General features: G+C 42.2%; 1 protein-coding gene across 2 annotated transcripts; it reads left to right on the top strand.

Moving 5' to 3' along the window:
- The first annotated feature begins 1,371 nt into the window (after positions 1-1,371).
- Positions 1,372-16,656, top strand: LOC144943449 (sentrin-specific protease 1-like). 2 transcript variants are annotated; one of them, XM_078870876.1, is made up of 18 exons: positions 1,372-1,580; positions 3,548-3,606; positions 5,042-5,400; positions 6,057-6,129; positions 6,309-6,392; positions 6,509-6,641; positions 6,743-6,941; positions 7,245-7,515; positions 7,873-7,936; positions 8,440-8,496; positions 8,879-8,963; positions 10,797-10,946; positions 11,190-11,321; positions 12,104-12,307; positions 13,819-13,898; positions 14,249-14,333; positions 14,955-15,050; positions 15,443-16,656. In XM_078870876.1, exons 1-18 carry the CDS (start codon positions 1,528-1,530, stop codon positions 15,503-15,505), a joined length of 2,247 nt encoding a protein of 748 aa, XP_078727002.1. In that variant the 5' UTR covers positions 1,372-1,527; the 3' UTR covers positions 15,506-16,656. The 2 variants fall into 2 exon arrangements, with proteins under 2 accessions (XP_078727002.1, XP_078727003.1); XM_078870877.1 differs by lacking the exon at positions 3,548-3,606.
- Positions 16,657-20,645: the final 3,989 nt, after the last annotated feature.

Below are 20,645 nucleotides of genomic sequence, written 5' to 3'. Positions count from 1 at the left end.
TGATGACGATTGCTTGTGTTGGGATAGAAACGTCGTGATATTTTAATTATTTTTCTACGTGGCTTTACCGAGAGACCCATAAAATGTCTTCCTGCAGTCAGTCACGAAAGCTCTAAGTCAAGTTACATTTTCTCATTCTGAAAACATGGCAGTGGAGATCTTCCAGAAGCGATAGAGAACTTCCAGAGGTTGTAGCCATCCAAAGTTGGAGGAGTTCTTCCGGGAGCGGTAGACATGCAAAGATGTCAGTGGATTTCAGGGAGCGGTAGACATGCAAACTTGGCAGTGGTCTTCCAAAATATTTGATTACGCAAAGTCGCTTCAAATATGACGTTTATTTACAGAAAGCGACGGTAAAAAATAAATATACGCAACACAGAGCTACATCCGTGCGTGACATCACTGCAAAAGAGCACCCCCCTTCATTAATATTCATGCCCGTGTGGAAATTTATACTCGCGCACATGCCGCACCCCTCCCCAATAACCAATATCGGGTGACGTCACTCCACATGGGGCACCCCCCCCCCCCTCATTAATAATCATGAGCTGAACACATGTTCTATTGAATATTTCAGATTTACTGTAAAATGCACCCATCCTTGGACGGGCAAAAAAGCCAGTGAGCCAAGAATGTCGATATGCAACGCTCGTGACGTCACTCCACGTGGACCAGCCCCCCTCATTAATAATCATGAACAGGTTACGTCCTCCACATGGACCCCCCCCCCCCCTTATTAATAATTATGAGCAGGTGACGTCACTCCACATGGACCACCATCCCCCCTCATGAATAATTATGAGCAGGTGACGTCACTCCACATCGAATAGCCCCCCTCATTAATAATCATTAACAGGTGACGTCACTCCACATGGGGGGGCGAGGCGCCTCCTCCTCCCCCCTCCTCGGCGTCAACTTACAACCCTCACGTCACGTGGTCTCCGTAACGATGTTGAGACATCGAAGTAAAAAGGACGTCATGATGAACAAGGGATTATAAATTTCGATTTAAAGCTTTCGTGACTGCAGGGATTCATCTTCTTGGTTCTTTCGGTAAAGTCACGTAGAAGGGAAATAATAAAATAATAAAAATAAAACATAATAAGAAGATGAATAGCTACGTGACTTTCCGGAAAAAAACAAATAGTAAGGGAGATGAAAGTTTGAGTCTTCCAAAGTTATCTTCCAGAAGCGGCAGCCGTCTTCCAGAAGCCCCAGTCGAGCAAACTTCCGTAGTTTAAAAACAGAAGGGGACCAAAAAAACACAAGCAGATCTTCCGGAAATCACCTCGACAGCCAATCACATCGCGCGTTACATCCTCGCGACCCCGAGTGAAATTGACCAATGGGAGCGTGCGACACTCAGCGGAATTTCCCCGCCATATTTGTTGTCTAGCGTTAGGCCTCAACTTTAAGAAATGATTTGTTTATAACATTTACCTTGCTCCTAGTAACACACATTTAGGCGTTTGTGCAGAGGGTCCCCGTGTTTTTTTTTACACCTTTACTTTGCTTTTTTTTTTGGAGATGACGGAGAAGCAGTCCGTTACTGCGAAGTCGCGCAAGAGAGCGTTCGTAAGGTGAGACAGGCGGGCGGCTGAGGGGCTCCCGTTTAATCATTCGGCGCTCTTCCCTCATAATAACGACGTCTAATTAACAACATTATCGCTATTAACTGTGTTTATTTTCTTTTAACAAATATATTAACGACAATGACTTCACGGCGAGTCGCTTCGTGTGCGCACGTGGTAGACGCTGGTCGCCAGCCCCCCGAGTGAATGGAGTTGAGTTATCGTTTAAACAAAAGTCAAACGCAACATTTTACTTTTCCACGTTGTTGTTTAACGCCTTTACATTATCGCCGCGGTCATCCGCGCAAGGGAGTGAGGGCGAGTGGCTTACGGGATGTGGTGCAGCTCTCTGTGAACGCAGTGAAGCGTTCGCATTTTCGCGCGTAAAGTTCAAATGAGTGGAATGGCAGCAGAGAGTGGCTCCCTTATCTAACCACTTTGTCCTTTATTTAACCACCGCGTCCCATAAACATTGCATCATATATTTAACGAATCTGGCAAGTGTCCAATACGTAACTAATTGAAATAGTATGTCGTTAATTTTACCGGTTTTTCTCGTCCCTTTAGCACATTTTCCGTGATTAAATTACAATTACTCTTTGGTTCTTTCAGTAAAGTCACGTAGACAAAACAATAAATTAAATAATAGAATACGACGTTTCGATTGCAACACAAGCAATCATAATCAGGTACGAATGAATGAGAAAACAAACAGTCACGAAAGCTCTAAATTATATTTCTTATTTAACCAATCAGTCTCGTTCCACTTTTTTTGACCAATGTGCCCCATATCCAGAGTTTAACAAACGTATATTTTATGTTTAATCGATGCGTCCCTTAACCATGCTCTTTATTTAATCTATTATGCCTCTTTTACAACTGTAACTGATTTAAAACGTACATCCTTTATATAGCTACTGCTTTAAGCGGCGGGGCATTCATTTGAAGTCTCAATTATTTAGCGACACCGCCGTTCATAAAGCCGCTGTCCTCCACTAACCGTTGTCTCTTATTAAACAACGTGGTTCATTGAGATTTATATTCCATTTAATTTAGCCACTTCGTCGTGTATTTTACCACGTAAAGCGCAGGGGTTGGCAAATTGCGGCTCTTTAAGGACTCCTGCTCCGTGACGATATTTATTCAAGACTCTCTCGTATTCACGTCCATTGAGGCTCTTAAAACAATAAAATTCGAAAAAAATGGCTCATTATGGTTGCCAATCCCCGATGTGAGAGACGCATTAAGATTCCCGATGTGCTTTAGTCCTTGCACCGTATGAGGGTCGTTTAAAATGAATGTTCAGGGGGACTTGCGGAGTCTGTTTAGACAACGGAGCCAGGAGAGTTGGAGTCGTTTAAGACAGGGTGGTGAGTCACTTCAGGGTGGAAGGAAGATGAGGGAGTTTGCAAGGGGTAAATTGCAAATATCTATTCACAAGGTACATATATCGCTTGCAACAAATGATGTTTTACATGTTAACCAACTTACACGAACGGTATTAAATACTAGAGTTTGGAGTCCCTGTCGAGCATTACACAAAGTATAACGATACATCACGCTGGTCGGTGTGGGTTGGTGTATTATTATTAAAATTCAGTGCGATTATATTTTGATACATTTCCCTCTGCTGCCTATCGCATAGCGTGACAGCCGATTGCACATGATGAAGAGTGATCACCTTCGCAAGCAATATCCATGCACAATTCATTTCCCGAGATTTGTTGAGATTGGGCGCAATATCGGTGATGTAGTCGTAGTAATGAAGTAACTTTCATCTCACGACAGTCGGTGAAAACCTATGTATTGTAATTGGATCCTTTATCAACTATGTAAAGTCTCATTGAGATGTTTGGCAGTTCAGTGTTGATTAATCTGGTGAAAGCCTTTATTTCAGTCAAATCTGAAGACTTGTGCGGGTTACAGCTCACAGCAGTCCGATTTGTTTAATTTACTGTTCTGGTGAACGTCTGCAGAATTGACGGTGAAGAGGACGAGCAGTCTCAACAAGGCAAAGCAAAAATATTCAGACAAGGTAATGTCTTTCCATACGGGCAGATGGGATGCCTGGAGGTTTAAGAAAGGTCAGGGATGCTTGCTTGAGGTTTTGGCAACGGTGTTACCAGAGGTGGGACAAAGTCATTGTTATGCAAGTCCAAGTCGAGTCGCAAGTCATCAAATTCATGACTCGAGTCTGACTCGAGTCCAAGTCACATGACTCGAGTCCACATCTCTGGGTGTTACCCTACGGAGTGAGCGGTGGGAACTCGATGTTGTAACATCTTCAGACGCAAGTGTTGAATTTCTGCTGCTATGCACGTCACGCTGATTATTTTATTTGAGTTGGAATATATTTGCTTCATGCTCAAATATGTTGAGTGATTTTACGTTTCATAACAGGTTTATTAAATTAGGTTTTTTGTTGTTGTATAATGTAACAGTCGCACGTACACTCAGACGAAGCTGTGAACTTATTGCATATGCATTTTCAGCAATACCCTGTAACCAATAACTGCTGCGTTGTTTATTCATAAACACCCCCTTTGGATAACAAATCTAAAATTACATCTTTAATCTGTTGCTATTATTAATCCATCAAAAGAAGACAAGTGAAACAAGCACCAGTGCCCATCTGGAATAGCAAATTAGTGGATCAGTTGCCAGTGCTAACTTTATACGCATGTGCGACATTGTTCACATTCACAGGGTAAGTACATCTGCTTCAGAGTGCTCCATAAGTAATGTGTGTACACATGTTCAGCCCTTTTATCAAAGCACTGCTAGATGAGGGCCTCCGCATGCCGTGCAGGTCGTGGTAGTTATTTGGCCATACTTCATGCTCGTAAATGTGTGTTTGTGAAGGTGGGGAGCATGTATGTGGGGCCACAGAGGTACATAACAACAGTAGATTTTGGTAGACTGCCCTGAACCAGCCATTGTAGATTTGCTGAGTCGTTGCTGTCATTCAAAAACGCACTCAAAGCAAACATTTTCTAAATCCACAAGTGACACGACATTCGTTTCTTATTCAAGTGGGATAATAACTAGTGTTTATTTTTTTGTCATTTGTCTAAAGCCCCTGGTATGATTTTCTATGTTAGGGCACAATACAAATGATTATTGACAAAAAAATTGCATGGTCGTCATACAAGCTGCTGTCAAGCGTTATGCGGGCCCAACCCTTTTATCTGGAAATATGACGATCATGTGCATTCCGTTTGGTTTGATCATAGACAGAGAAGTACAGCAGACGTTAGATACAAGCACACCCCTGGGAAATACAGCCATGTGTGCTAATATCCGACGTTTGCTTATAATGTAATGTACATGCGTGTAAAGTAAAATTTTCACGGCCTAAGTCATGGCCAAATTACCCTGTGTGCACAAGAACCTGCTATTGCCTTGTTATCGTTAAATAAAGTAAGTATGACTTGAGCACTGAACAACATCTTTTCTTTGTACCTTCACAGACAAAATCCTCGAGGGAGTGCGTTTGACCGGCACCTCGGTGACGGATAGCGCCAAACGTCTTGTGTCAGGTGCCGTGAGCTGGATGTCAGCGCGTCTCCCAGCCTTCGGCAGTTATCTGAAGCTGCAGTCGTCGGCGCTGATGGCGCGCCGCCCTGTCGGGTTGGCGTCGTTCTCTGGGAGAGTGGAGAGCGATGCGGGGAGCAGTTCCGTGGCGGCACAGTCCGGCACGAGGGAGGACGGGGCGGCACTCGCGTCGGTTGCTACGGGTGGAGGCACCACGTCGAGGGGCCTCGCTGCAGATGGATGGTGGCTGAAAGGGGATTTCTTAAACAGCGATCGCAAGACTGTTTTGAATAAGGTAAAATAAATGATGAGATGTGTCATATATATCTACTTGGCACATTTTTACCTGCTGCTGCTGTCAACGTATTCTAGTCGGGATAGATGTGGTTAAGTGACTCAAAGGACTGATGACTGTTTCTACAGTGAGAATTAACTGCGGAGATATTGGGTTTAAATCAAAGTTCGTGGTCTCCAATTAAAACTCTAAATAATTAGTAGTATGATGGAGAATATAAACAAGATTTATAAGCAGACGATAGGTCTCCTTCACATATCCGTCTAGATGTTATTTTTTCCCCCAATGTAATAAGTCAGGCATCAGTCAGTGGTTTCAAAAGGCACTGAAGAACAACAACATGTTAATTTTATTTTATTTAACTCAGAATGCTAAATTTCCACTTGTAAGTTTGTAAATTGAAAAATGTTGACCGGTGTTATTTAATTCTTAACTTGCTTGCCAATTTGTATTTAAGCATTGCATTGTGCAGCATGCTTTCTCATCTGTTTTAATCCTTAAATTGATAACCAAACATTATCTACCTCTTAAGCATTATTTCAGCATATGTATTGTATCGGTAAAATGAACCGCATTACTTTACAACAAAAATTTACCGACTTTATATAATTGTTAATTATAATATTTGGCATGTTGTGAATGCTTTAATCTTTCAGAGTTTTATTTCATCATCACATATACAAAACAGTTTCCCACCGCTGGGCCAAGCGAGGACAAAAGCTGACTTGGGTGAGTGAGCAACATCAGAAACCATAATCCATCAGATTTTGAGGCAGTTTTTATCGCTGTGCACATTGAATCAGTCTTGTTTTCTTTCAAATACAGTATGATTGTTAGTAATTCAACAATGCTATTTGTATACCTTTGAGGTGATAATAAAGTACAATATGAAAATTTTATATTTTTAGAAATCCATGAGCCACCAAGACACACCACCACACCTTTGCAAATCAAAGTGGTGTCAACTCAAAGAGAGCAGACCAACTCCATAGGCAAGTGATACATTTTTGAAAAAAACACATTTTCTGTCTAATAAATCCTGTTGGCATGAGGATTTGTAAGAGCGGCGGTGTTGTTGACTATTGATATTGTGTTTTTTTTCTTCCAGGTTGTTGGGGTGACGTTAAGCCAGTCGTGAGCAGGAACCCCATTCGGATAAATAAGTTGTACTCCTCAGAGGGCAACGTTTACCAGTCAAATAAAACTCTAGTGCATAATCACTCGAATCACTCCACCCACAGGTAAGAGCAACTACGTTAATGTTTTTTTTGTAATATCTCACGTGTTTCAAAGTTGGTGATTTAAAACTACACCTGCATTTGCACTTGTGCCTAAACTGCAGGATGTCAGACAACAAACCAAAGAGTTCAGAGAAGCAGCCGCAGCAGCACCAGCCACCGCAACCACCCAAAGAGAATCCATTCAAGTCTGTGTATGACAAGGCGTTTTCACCAATTCCACAGTCCACGCGTTCTACACAGACGTCTCGCTCTTTTCTACCTGTGGGCACGCATCGCCGATACCCAACCACACCGCACCAGGTAATGCTTCTTTAGCCTTTCACCCTGCAGCAGGGGTGAGGAGGGAGCCCTTTCCTTCATGAGGGCTGAATTGGACTTTCAAAGTTCCTTTGGTGGACTATACATAAACACACCGCAGTCACGTCTATCACTGCAAGTTTCCCTTGCTAAAATATTCTTATTTGTGGAGACACGAAACGGACCGCTACTTATATATGCTCATATGTGTGCGATGAAAGGGAAAGTCGCACATTGGGGTTGCAGTTAGTGCCTCCCCACGAATGCTCATCGTGTGTGATGGACATCCCCCCCCACCCATCGCAGATAATCCGACACGAGGAGCACAAGAAGTACCAGCAGCTGGTGGAGATGTACAGCTCAATGGGACGGGGGGCCTCCATGTCGTTGCCGTGGCATCGGCCTTTTCTACCCAGCAATGGCACGCTTGGCAGTGGCAGTGCCCTCTGCTCTTCATCCAATTCCACTGTGGCATCCTCCGCAACGTCCCCGCGTGCCGATGAAGAGTCACCCCGAGTCAGCCCAGAGCCACACGGGGCCCATAGATTGGAACAGTCATCAGCCTCACACTCAACAGGTGAGCTTTTATTGTTATTGGGCGTATGGTGTAAATCAGGGGTGGGGATCCTTTTACTTACTGAGGGCCAAATGGGACTTTCACTGCAAGAGGGCCTTCAAATTAAAAACATAGTGGTGCCATTTTTTTTTTAATATCCAATTCGTGTGGCTTAGATGCTTGTAGTGACGTATACATTTTGTTTGCGTGTCGCTTCACAGTAATGTGGCCGTGGGCCGTATTAAACCAAGCCGTGGGCCATATATTTGGGCCATGGGCGATAGGGTCTTCACCCCTGGTGTAATTAAACAAAAGTAGTGGACTGTTTACGATTTAGTTGGTGGATCACACAGGACTGTCGTGCTTTGTTCTAAACAGGGTCTACAGGCTCGGATTCTCTCATCTTTGTGAAGATGTTACCACCTAAGCCGATGCAACCAAGGTTGGCACTGCACTGACTTATTCATCAGTTATCAATGTCTTGATTGGTCTCTTTATTTCCTTAGTTTACATTGGGTGCACATCTATAATCACTGAATCGCAGTGCATTTGGTGTAATTGACCCATGTTCAGCTGGACATTGTGGTAAAAATTAGGAAATGCTGTTAGAACCAAAGCTATGTATAGCTGTAAGGTTGTTTTTATTGTTTTGCACATATTAATCTTGTTGAAGTTTTTATACTTGTTTTTTTTCCTGCAATGAGATATTGAACACTCCTTTGCATCCCAGAAAGAAAGATCATACTAAAAAAAATATCTTACTGGCTACAAAGTTTATAACTTGATGACAATGAAAATTGGTCCCTTTGAATTACTTAATGTATCATGCAATTAAGATACATTTATATAATGTCACGATTATAGGCACCGGTGATGGCAATAGTAGATTATTTGCGTGTTTTGTCTTTCCAGAATTTACCTTTGATTTTTTTCTATTGTGCACAGCTTTTCAGCCGTCCTTCAAAACAGTCTCACCGAGTCTGAACAGTGGCTCAAAAACATGTAAGTGTTGTTTTGTAGTTTCTCCTCATATGGAAACACTATTAGTGAGATCTTCAGTTTACAGAGGCAGTTCATGTGTTGTACTTGTGTTGTTTAGTGTCCTGCCCAAGGCTATAAAAGTGTACCTTCTACAAATATCCATAATAGTTATTTAGTTTTATTTTGTATCATTAGCTAAACATTTGTGAACTATATTGCATATATAATTACGACAATAGTGGTCACAGTGTGTTTTATTAGTTAGTGTCATACCAATCATTAACATTGTTTGGAATTCCACGTATAAAGTTGGTTCAAATGAAATATTGAACTTTAACAGAATTTGACTACAACTGTGATGTTCTGCAACATCCGTTATGAACTGGCACGTTTGTTTTTGCAGAAAGACTAAATACGATGGCATCACCAAGGATAAAGGCCGACACATCTTGGAGGAAACAATCAAGTCACAACTTTATGAGGAAAGGGTATGTCATGGTGTCAATATTCTTGGGTCTTTCGGTAAAGTTACTTAGATAGAAAAAAATATAATAAGCAACCTGCATCCTGATGACGTTTACTTGTGTTGCGAACGAAACGTCATGATATTTTATTTGTGTTATTTATTCTATCTACGTGACTTTACCGAAAGACCCAAGAATATGAATTCCTGCAGTCACCAAAGCTTTAAGTCATAGTGTAAACTAATACGTTACTGTATTCAGTAACATATTAGTATATTGCTCTAAGAGGGATTTTGGTCATAGTGAAGCAGCCCCACTACCACCTATTGTCCCCACCCACTACTACCTCGTTTGTTGTTGTCCTTCCCCCGCACCTCCAATTAGCAAGGTTGGCTACGTATGGTGCGAAATAAGTTCAACATATATATACACACGCACATAGTTGAGCACGCACACACTCCCTGCCCTCCTTACACAACCCCCACCACTACCCAAACCAGCCCAACACTGTCTGGGGAAAGGGGTGGGGCCAAGACAGAAAAAGGTGGGGCCTAAAGATGAAGGGGAGGAGCCTAAAAAGGAAAGGTGCCGGGGCCTAAGGAGTAAGGGCATTGGGAGAGGAAGACGGTGAGGCCTAAAGAGGAAGGGGTGAGACCTACAGAGGTTCTGCTTCCCTGTTTTAAAATCCATTGTAGAGTTTTACAATTAGAGTACTCGAATTGTAAATGTTGTGGACCTACTCTCCAACACGCCGGTCTGCTGTACTAGGAAGGAATTTCCATGTTCTGTTTACGTGACAAACCTTACTAATTGGCTGTGTCGGGTAGTGGGGGGTTTAACGACACATATTTACATGATCTAACCCAAAAAAAACCTGTATAATAAATAATATTGGCCGTGAAAGCCGATGTGTTAAACTGATTTAAAGTCATATGACCATATAATAAAATACTTGCAGCAGGCAGCATACCTTTAGTGCCGCATATGTGGCCACATGCCAAATAGTTATTAATCATGCACCTTGTTTTTCCTTGTTGCAGTTGGTCCTTAAACGGTCTTTTATGGAAAACGATAAAGAAGGAATAGCTAACCTTGTGAAAGAATGTCTTTACTCTTTTGCCCCGATACTAACGTGCAGTGACCTACTCTTTAGAACTAAACGCTAAACAATAGTAAACTTAAATTGAAAATGAAGGAAGTTTCATGCTGTCTGAGAGGTCAAAGTGCTGGGCTTGGCTCTGCTGAGGTTTAACTGACTTTTCAAGTGTAGCGAGTTGATGTTCTCAACCCAATCACCAATGACTGCACAATAAATAATCCCATTAATCTGGTTTCTGCATTTAATTAGGATACATTTCAGCTGTGAGAATTTAAAATATCAGTTTGACTATCATGCAATTAATATGACTGTCAGTGGCAGCATGGATGGGAAAGTACTGCCTCTTACTTTATGGACCTCAGGTCACTTGAAGGGTGCTCAAGTACTGTGGTGTCCACTTCTATGGGTTGTTCTCTAACACGAAGAATCACACTGATTTGAATGAACACTTCGCTAATGGCACAATCGCAATATGTGATTCATAATTATTTCAATTTGCAGGTAATAGGGCAGACGGGATAAAGAGAGACCAAACATGACATGGAATGATATAGAGGAATTAGATATGAGGAAAGTTGATATGACTAGAATAGGTACAGAATAGAAACACATGGAGCAGGAAAATTGCAGCAGATGACCCCATGTGACAATGGAATTTTTTTGTAGAACGAAAAAAAGAAGAAAACAAATGGGAAGTGTGATATAAAGTTGGTTTTTGAGGTTTTCGTCTTTGTCATGCGCGTGCTGGAATGCCACAGAGGGCCCAGCAGGAGAAGGACCTCTCCGAGCAGATCCGGGAGCGGCTGCTGCTGGCGGAGCGGGTGCCGGCGGTGGTGGAAGAAATCCCAGAGCCCGAGCACGTGGAGGAGGAGCGAATCGAGGACGTCGAGTTTCCTCCGCTCACCGAGGTCAGGCACTGGCCTGGCCCGATGCTCAATTGAGCCGCGTTGCCACAGTACAATTTTTCACGTTATCAGTTTCACTTAACTTTGCTTTATGAAACAAAAATGACATGAGTCGCAATTGCAAAATTATCCTGCATCTTATGTCGACCGATATATAGTATTGCCATATTACGGAAACGCTGCATTCGAGTTGTTGAGGGGACCCAGCGCTGCGAAGGTGAGGAGATAAGTTTGTATTTCTCACAGGAAATGGAGGTGGAGATTGATCGGGCGTTTGGCTATGGGAGTACGGACGAAGTGCTGTCCGAGGCTTTCCGGTTATCCATCACGCGGAAGGACATCAAGACCTTGCAGCACCTCAACTGGCTAAATGATGAGGTGGGATGAAAGAGGTTGGAATTAGAGCTGGTAATTTAGTGCATTTGTAATATGTATATTTGTATACATATATTTATGTGTATGTATATATTTTATATTTTTGTTTATTGTGTGCGTATTTGTAGCCATATATGTTTAATAATAAAATGAATGTATGCGCAGATTAGTGGGAGAAACATCCCCCAAGCTATCATGTGGACCTGACTTGTTCTGTTGCAACCCAGTGCCAATCGCAAACTTTGTGAATTTTATGCATTTGCTCTGTCCATTCGTCTGTTCATAACGGGAATCATTATAACTCGTAAAAAAATATACAATATAAAATAAATGTTAGTATAAAATTGTGTTGCTCTTTGAGACTTAGCCTCTTGAAAAATTGCCAAATGAATCGAGGGGTTGTCCAAAACTTAGACACAAACAAGAGATAAGAATATCAATTGCAAATATGTCAACGTATTTTCCCTGACCGATCGATACCCGTTAGCTTTCATACTGCTAATTAAATAGATCCAAAGATAACACATGTAGGGAACCATTACATAAATCCATGGGTATGCATTAGTTTTTCGTTGTGCTTGGCCACTCCTGACAAGCCCAAGGGTTCCCTAGAGCAACATACAGCTTGGCTCTTAGTTCTAGACACTTTCCATCACAACCTTATACCCCACTAATTAACCAATTCAACAGAGTAGCTCCAAAAAACAAAGCAATTAAATGCCACCAACCTGTTTTATCCTGCGCTCTTTTCTCCCTCTGTAACCCTGCCCCCCTTCCCCGTATAGGTCATCAACTTCTACATGAGCCTCATAATGGAGCGAGGCAAAGGTGAGGGCAAGGCCACGGTGCACGCCTTCAACACATTCTTCTACCCACGCGTGAAGAGCGCCGGCTTCCAGGGGGTCAAGCGATGGACCAAGAGGGTGGACGTCTTCCAGTTTGACCTCGCGCTGGTGCCTATCCACCTGGATGTGCACTGGTGCCTCGCCGTACGTGCCGTCCACTTCAATAACAATGTTCATCTATTAATTTAGAAACGCCTCACTAAAGTTCAAGAGTCTTTAGAGGAGGAGTCTTGTATCGGGATTTTTTTTTATCCCAGTTACTTTGAAGTTAGTCTCGTCTCTTGGAGGATACCAGAATACTGTGTTAAAACCCCTGTGCTTCAGCAGTTTTCTTGTTGTGGTTGTCTCACCCGATGACGATTGTCTATTATTTTTTCTACCTACGTGACTTTACCGAAAGAACCAAAGAGTATGGCCCCATGTGTGTGAAGAGATAATGCTCAAAGCTCTGCACAGACAGGTCTATGAACCCATCTTAATGCATTACCATCACCTGGTCATACCCTCGTGCCATTGAGTTTTGGAGTTTAGTAAAACTATGTGTCCCACAATGCCATGGCACCAAAGTGCTGGATTGCAAGTTTGTGCCACTATACACTGGTAACTAAATGCTATTTGAGTTCAAATTATCCCACAGTTATAAAGTGTCCAAATGCAGATATCTGAAGTTGTAATGCATATTGAGATTATTTAGAGATGGACATTTTGTTAGGATTTTTTTAAGGAAATGAGGGGAAGAATTATTCAGGGTTTACAAGAAGGAATGGAGACGGTAGTATGGTAAATATGCAAATAAAGACAACTCGAAGAGGAGTATATGATCAGTTATAGGCGCACTACCTGTACGAGAACAGTTAGAGATAATCGGCAGTATCTATAGTCACCGGGAGGGAAAACTTCTCAATCTGAGGATGATGTGCTAACCTATAATTAAATATTTAGAAATTTCGTTTAATGCCAAAGGGATGCATTCTCAGATGCTGTAGCATGTGGTGGTAATTCCATAACCTCTGACCACATGTCCACATTTAAACATTTTCATAATGGGATTCTGAATAAATTAACCCTGAACGACCAGTCATTTATGTCATCCCCTGCAGTATTTCTGCTGCAAGCTGCATTTGCTGCGTATTTCATAATGTTACGGGGCCTCAAGAGGTATATAATTGGCCTTGCTGGGACATCGTAGGTATCGGTATTTGTCCTGGGGTGGCTGAAATTCAAACATAAACCATTTCTTTTGTTCCATTTAGTACGATGGTGGCCTTATAATTGCACCAGTGTACACACACCACCAATATGGTGGCGTTATCTCTAAACAAACGTATGGGTTTTGCCAATTGTGACTCATTTTATGTTGTGCTAAATTACTCTTAGTTCTTTCGGTAAAGTCACATAGGTAAAAAATGAAATTAAAAATAAAACAATAAAATGTGATTTTATTGTTTTAAATGTGATTTTATTTTTATGAATTTTAATTTCATTTTTTACCTACGTGACTTTACCGAAAGAACTATGAGTATGAATCCTTGCAGTCACGAAAGCTTCAAATCTAGAATTGTGCTAAATTGTTTTCCTCAAGTAATAGAACCTCAAGTAAACTTATCGGTTATAAGGAGCACAGGTAATTAATAACGTGTGTTTTTACCTCTCAGGCGATCAACTTCAAAAAGAAGACATTGACATATTACGATTCCATGGGCAATAGCAACAATGAAGTCTGTAATATCTTGATGTGAGTGAGAAACTAGAATACATGTTGACACTCAAAACCATTGATATATTTTTGTATAACTACACTTGTGTAACTACAGCATTCCCTACAACTGCCAATTAACTACCTCGTACAGTTGTGCTGAGAATTCCGATAAAATTAAAAACTTATTTAGTGATAATTGTCCTTCTGTTTTGTAACGTTCCACAAACTCTCGTCCGGTTTAACCATTCAGGCGCTCTTCATTATATGTTTTTGATTAATCGCCTTTAATTTAGCAAGGTTAAAAGTCCATTGAAATAACGATATATGCAAAGCAACTGTTTGACATGGCAGTTACGGTGTGAGTATAATAACCTTTTTCCCTGCAGGCAGTACCTCAGGGAAGAGAGTAAGGATAAGAAAGGACAGCCCTTTGACATCACAGGCTGGAAAACATACAGCATGAAGCCTAATGTAAGTTACTTTTGAATTGTAATTAATGGACTTATGTTCCTTATGTCAATTTGAGAAGTGTTGTGCTCAGTGCTCTCAATAAATGTTGTAGTGAATTATTAAATACCTCTTGGTTCTTTCGGTAAAGTCATGTAGAAGGGAAATAATAAAATAATAAAAAATACAACTTTAGAAAATACAATTCTCACGACGTTTCGGCCACAACGCAGATAACTGCTTGCGTTGTGGCCGAAACGTCGTGAGAATTGTATTTTAGAATGTTTTATTTTTATTATTTTATTATTTCCCTCCTACGTGACTTTACCGAAAGAACCAAGAAGATGAACCCCTGCAGTCACGAAAGCTTTAAATCGAAATTTATTAATTACCTGCTTGTCCTTTACGAACATTGCCGAAATGCAAAACACACGCAACAATGCTTTTATGTGAACGTGTGCTGTTACTCTTCTAGTTTAAATGTATTAAATAAGATGAAAGACAAGTGGATTGCATTCACTTTCGCAAGGGAAGTTTTGTATTGTATTAATTAAATTGTTTGTATCACTGGCTTCAAGTATTAATTAAAATATATTATTGAGTAAAACAGCGGCGAACTAAAATGCATTTTTATCAAACTTGCAGGAGATCCCCCAACAGATGAATGGGAGTGACTGTGGCATGTTTGCCTGTAAATATGCAGACTACATTACCAGGGAAAAGCCCATCACCTTCACACAAGTAAGCATCTCCAGATGAACCATTGCCTGCTTTTTTACAATTCTTACTCGAAAAATGTCAAATGGCTCATGTAATTATTTTTACCGTGTGACTTTACTGGCTCTTTGCCCAATCCTTTTGCATTTCTTCTTGACCAGTCTTTTTAAAAGTATTTTTCTGTACGTGACCCCTGCTAATGCATTTCATTGCATTTCCTGTATTTAAAATGATATTTTAGGCACTGCATTGGCACATGGTGTATCGGTTATAATGAGAGGAAATGGTTGAGGATGCATACTTAACGAACCAATGTGTTAACTTAGACGTGGCAAATATTTTTTGTATTTTAAGCCCGTGTCAAAGTGTGTTATCTTTGCAATGCAAATATTTTAATATTGTTATTCGTTTTCCAGCAACATATGCCGTACTTCAGAAGAAGAATGGTTTGGGAAATAATTCATCAGAAGCTGCTCTGAAGCCTGTGCGTGGAGCCTCTTCCTTTCGCATGCCCTCCATGTGCCCAGTGGAAGATGTTGCTCATCGCATTGCGGTGCACAAGGCACAGTGTTTTATGCTGTGCTTGCATTTTCTGTGTACTAAAATGTCGTGAGAATTGATATTTCTGTAAAAAAAAAAAATGCTGTACATATTGTATTTTCATGGAAGTGCTTCATTTTGGGAGTCTTTTAAACATTTTTGGCATCACTTTGATTGAGATATAAATGAGTGCAGGGTTTGTAGTTGAGTTTAGATTTTTTTTTATATACAAATAATTTTTTACGGTTGTAGGCATAAAGATTAATCTCGAAAGAAAAATTTCTACTGGGTCATTAATATATTCGAGAAAACCGTTGAGGTTGATAACATTCGTCGATCTCCATCGTACTTTATTGGTTTCTATTTTTGTTGAACTTAGAATTCAAATTCAGTTTAAAGTATACATGATGCGTGAATACAATGTATTGCAATATGCAATGGTTATCGGATCTTGGAAATATTAACGGGTGTACACAGTGTTGGCACTCCTTCATTAAGTATTTGACAGGAAAACGTTTGATACCCTCTATAGTGCTGTATTATTTTTCAAAGAGGTTTAATTCAGTATTGAAAAAAAGGTTTTGATTGTACTTTTACAGTCAAACTTTACACAATGAACTGCACAAATACAATTATACTTTATTTTCATTTTATTACCAAGTTTCGATAATTACTTTAGAAAGCATTTCGTAGAAAATAAGTGATGTAATGCAATTAATGAAGCATGAGTAAAATGTTTTACTGTGGGAACTAATTTATTTTCTTTACATAAGGCACACTTTCCACTGAAGTTGTGTTACTGTGGGCAATACAACGAACATTCCAAAAGAAATACAATAAGTAAAGTAGGAACAGGGAGGCACAAATCAGTAATATTATATTTATGTTCATGCAGTGTAGTCACTTGTATATTTTTATGTTATCTCATTCGTTTGATTTTTTTGCTAATGGAGAACGAGTTGATACTTTCAATGTTTTTACACGTTACGGTGTCTCACTAAAGTGTTTGTACACGTGTGTTATTGTTGCCATTGAAGACTTGTACTTTTTACACGAAGACGACATTAAATATATAATAAATGTATATTATGAAAAATATACTGTAACAGTGGCACTTTATCAATTGTCCCATGCATTGAAGCAGAAGTGTTCAGATACAATGTGTAACTGAAAAGTAAAACGTGGTTTAATATAAAATTTACACAGCAATATTGTGGCATGTATATTATAAATAGGTGTCATCTTGTCATTCAGCAGAGGAAACCACCAACCATAAGCGATATCCATGCCAGTGGCAGACACTGGCAGGCCCATGGGAAAACCGTGCCCTCTGACCTTTGGTGTTCCTACGCAATGAGGGTGGTTTCATTATTCCAGCAACCAATACAGACCACACATGTACCAATGGTATGGCCAGGGTATAGAGTTGGGGGGGGGGCATGGGTCGGTCCTCCAGAGACAAATACAGTATTTTCATAATATAACGAGTTGCATGTATCCTGAAAACATTCCTGCGGAGGGAGCTGGTAGGGACGTTGGGTTGCTAGGTCAATGGCCAGGGTCAACAGCGGCGTGGTGTATTCTGCAAATATGGCCGACTGTGAGGGCGGGCACAAGCCGGCGTGAGTAGGTTAAACGTTGAGTTTTATAAGGGCACCACGGGGTGACCAGCCCCACCGAACCCAGCCCCTCCCCACCCTCCCCTCTTCACCCAGCCCCACCCCTCACATTTTTGGATGCACGACGGACGGACAATAATCCCCTGTAGGCTGGTGTAACCAGGAGGTTCCTACCAGTAATAGGAGCTGAACTGAGTTCTAGCAATGTGTTTCATGCTCAACAAAAGTTCTCAATATAAAGGCCTGTGGTAGAATTATGCCGTGTCAGTCACGGGGGTTGACTACTTTGCCACACTGATCAGTGTGGTTTGGGGAAGTGATAGTGGCCCCAAGGATGAGTTCAGATATAATTCGACACGTTAGCTCCAGCTGGCAATTGAACTCGGAGCACGAGGTGCATGAACCTACTATATGGGGGTGGTGGGGGAGATTACTGTCGAAGATGAAGACGGTACAAAACTTTTTTAAAGATTAAAAAGTGGAAGTGTTTGGAACAAGACCGATTCACCAAAAAAACAGTGGATAGGGCTTCGTTCCACGCGGTCACATTTGTGGTGACGGAACGGAACTGAATACCAATTTTAACGCACCTTGTCCAGGGTGAGCAGGAACACTGGTGCTCCTGTACCCAACGAAAGCAATCATTTTAGCTTTTTCTGTAAAGCTTTGTACATTAAGTGAAATTTACATAATATGCACATTCTAAATGATAGACGCATACTTTAATTTGGTTGGGTTTTAGTATTTGTAGTTAATGGGTTTTATTCAGTGTTGCTTTGATCTGTTAACATTCTCTCAATTATGTTGCTTTAAATATAATTGATTGTCATTTATATTTTTCCAGACTGAACTGCACTAATGGTCAAAATCAAACTAGTACCGTACATATAAAAGACTTTACCAAATGCGAAATTAGTTTAGCCTCCAAGCTGTTTTCATTTAAACAAAATGCGGAAGAAAAACTGATACAATTCTCAATAATACAGCAATATAATGGAATATATGTAGATTAAACCCAGTCTTTTTAGTGTTAAGCAACGTGAAATTTCAATTGCGAACGTACGTTTAAAATTGGCCACTGTTGGATATACGTGAAGGGAGAATTACAGCTGAAGGGTCCGATTTCATGTTGGGATAATTTCGCACGCAGACGAGCCGGATCGCGTTCTTTTGAAGGCGCTCTGATACCACAATGGCTAAATCAGTCCTCCCAACCGCAATTACTTTAAAGACGGTCATCCCCGCACAGCATTTGATCTGCTATCAAGTGCGTCCGGTCGTCGAGCTTTGCAGCAAGTATATAAGAGAATAACATTTGAACCTTAGGGACCGGCCATAAATGACGTCACGCACCTAGGGGGGGGGAGGGGGGTCAGACATTTGTGACGATGTGTGACGAGGGGGGGTTTGAGAAATGTGACGTCACATCAAAATGGGCAACTTAAAATAAATGGACAACACGTTCTACTTCATTAAATAGACTTTTTGATGAATGTTTTCTCCTACAACATTAGAGTGCAGCGCCACATTAAATACGCACTACAATGACAATAGTTTAAAGCGATTTGAAGCATGTTTTATATTGGGGGGGGCAGAGCTTTGTGACGTCATATTTGAGGGGGGGGTCTGACTTTTTGTAACGAGGGGGGGGGTCAAAATCGTACAAAATCACGTGACGTCATTTATGGACGGCCCCACAGGGCATGGAACAAGACGAGCGACGAACGAAACCCGCTACGCTCTAGGTTAATTAAATATTAAACATCATTATTCGTGTGTGAAATCATCCGTTTGTGAAATCATCAGCCTCTCGACAACATCGCCATCCTTTTTACCGCGGAAAGCCATCCGCGGGTTTCTCCTCCTTGTACATAAAAGCGAACGGGGCCGTGTCCATTTCTGCTCCGACATTCAGGGCCCATTGCTTTGAGCCTCTTCTCGTGCACATCCCACTCAGCCCGTGGCCTGGCCCTGGGGCCATCTCGTGTAGAACACCGGCCAGCTCAAATTATTAAGCACCATGGGCTTCTGTGAGCCGGCTCACGAAATTCAAAAGCCTCGGACTTCACTGGAACCTGATGTTGTTGTTGGGGTCTTACCAATCAGCCCCACCAAAACTGAGCACCTGCCTGGGTATTTTGTGCCACCACAAACTCCACTCCTCTCAAATCCTCTCAACTCCCCTCCCCTCTCCATTGGTGATGGAGCTCTTGTGGAGAGAGTGGAGAGTTTCCCACACCTGGGTCAGTGTGCTCATGACCGGCTCCGGTTTGACAGCAGAGGTCTCAACTCCGAATCAGATGAGCGGCATTATCTTTTAATCGGTTGCGTAACGCTGTGTGAAAGCTACCTGGTCTGTCGCTCCGCACGAAGCTTCATGTCTTCTTGGCCACGGTCATTCCCTCCCTTCTCTACGCTTGCGAAACGTGGACCCCTCCTTAATGGAATCTCTGCGCCGGTTAGAAACATTGAGGCTGGCATGCCCACGATCCATCCAAGGTTTAACCAGGATGGATCACTATGTGACAAGCTCACAAAACCTTGAAAGATCTAGACACATTCCCATCGGTGAGCTCCTCCGGCAGGTGAGGCTGCGTTGGCTGGGCCATGTAGCCCGCATGCCCAGTCAACCGCATGCCCAAGCAGCTTCTGTTTGGCCGGATAGAGGACACGGGCTGGAGAAGAGATGGAGTGATGTGGCACAGGAGGATGTGGAGCTGAATGGACTTGCCGACGACTGGTACCAGCGGTGTCAAGATCGGCCTCTGTGGAGGAGGCTCGTGAAGGACGCTGCTGGGCAGTTTGGAGGCAGTCGCCCTCCAGCTACAATGGAGGGCAGATGAGCGACGCTCACAACAACGACCGGAGCGCCGGGTGGATAAAACGCAGCAATGTGGCACAGTAAGGGGGTACAGCTGGTGGTGCATCTGCCGGCCAGCCAAACCATGGCACCTGCTGGGTCTGTCCCGAGACCTCCTCCTGTCAGCAGCGAGCCTTCGACACTTCACGTGGCAGCCTCAAAGTCCACCTAGCCTGGTACAGGCATCGTGGCGACGTCACCGTCACTTCGTGGCGAATGGCGCGGGTGTTTGTGTTGAATAGTTCCATTGACAAAGACGTTGTGGGGAGGCGGTATTGTAGCGGTTAGGGCCACGGCCAACACCAGGAGCGATTATTACTTTAACCGGTCCTGGACCTCCCCTAGGTCGACTCAGCCTCAAATGAGCACCTCGTGCGGTGTGTAGGTAAACATCGTCACCTGGGGGAGACAAAGGCGGTCGGGGCGTGGTGCTGGCCACCCACCCCCCTCGTGTGCCACAGTGCCGGCCTTCATCATAGGGTGCTGGCTTACTCGCTACAGGCGACACGTGGTGGCGTGTGGGTGGGGATCTTCGTCTTAGAATAGTTCGACGATTATTCCATCGACAAACATCGCCGATTAATCGTCGCGATTAAACCA

The sequence above is a fragment of the Lampetra fluviatilis genome, chromosome 31 (assembly GCF_964198595.1).
Source record: "Lampetra fluviatilis chromosome 31, kcLamFluv1.1, whole genome shotgun sequence".
Classification (NCBI taxonomy): Eukaryota; Metazoa; Chordata; class Hyperoartia; order Petromyzontiformes; family Petromyzontidae; genus Lampetra; species Lampetra fluviatilis.
Note: the sequence above shows the minus strand (reverse complement) of the source record. Positions and strands in the feature narration are given on the sequence as shown.

Bases quoted from the DNA above. Each gene is read 5' to 3' on its own strand.
- LOC144943449 (XM_078870876.1), top strand. From the start codon at position 1,528: ATGACGGAGAAGCAGTCCGTTACTGCGAAGTCGCGCAAGAGAGCGTTC. The intron at 1,581-3,547 runs GTGAGACAGGCG...GAACGTCTGCAG, and splicing joins CGCAAGAGAGCGTTCGTAAG to AATTGACGGTGAAGAGGACG. The intron at 15,051-15,442 runs GTAAGCATCTCC...TTCGTTTTCCAG, and splicing joins AGCCCATCACCTTCACACAA to CAACATATGCCGTACTTCAG.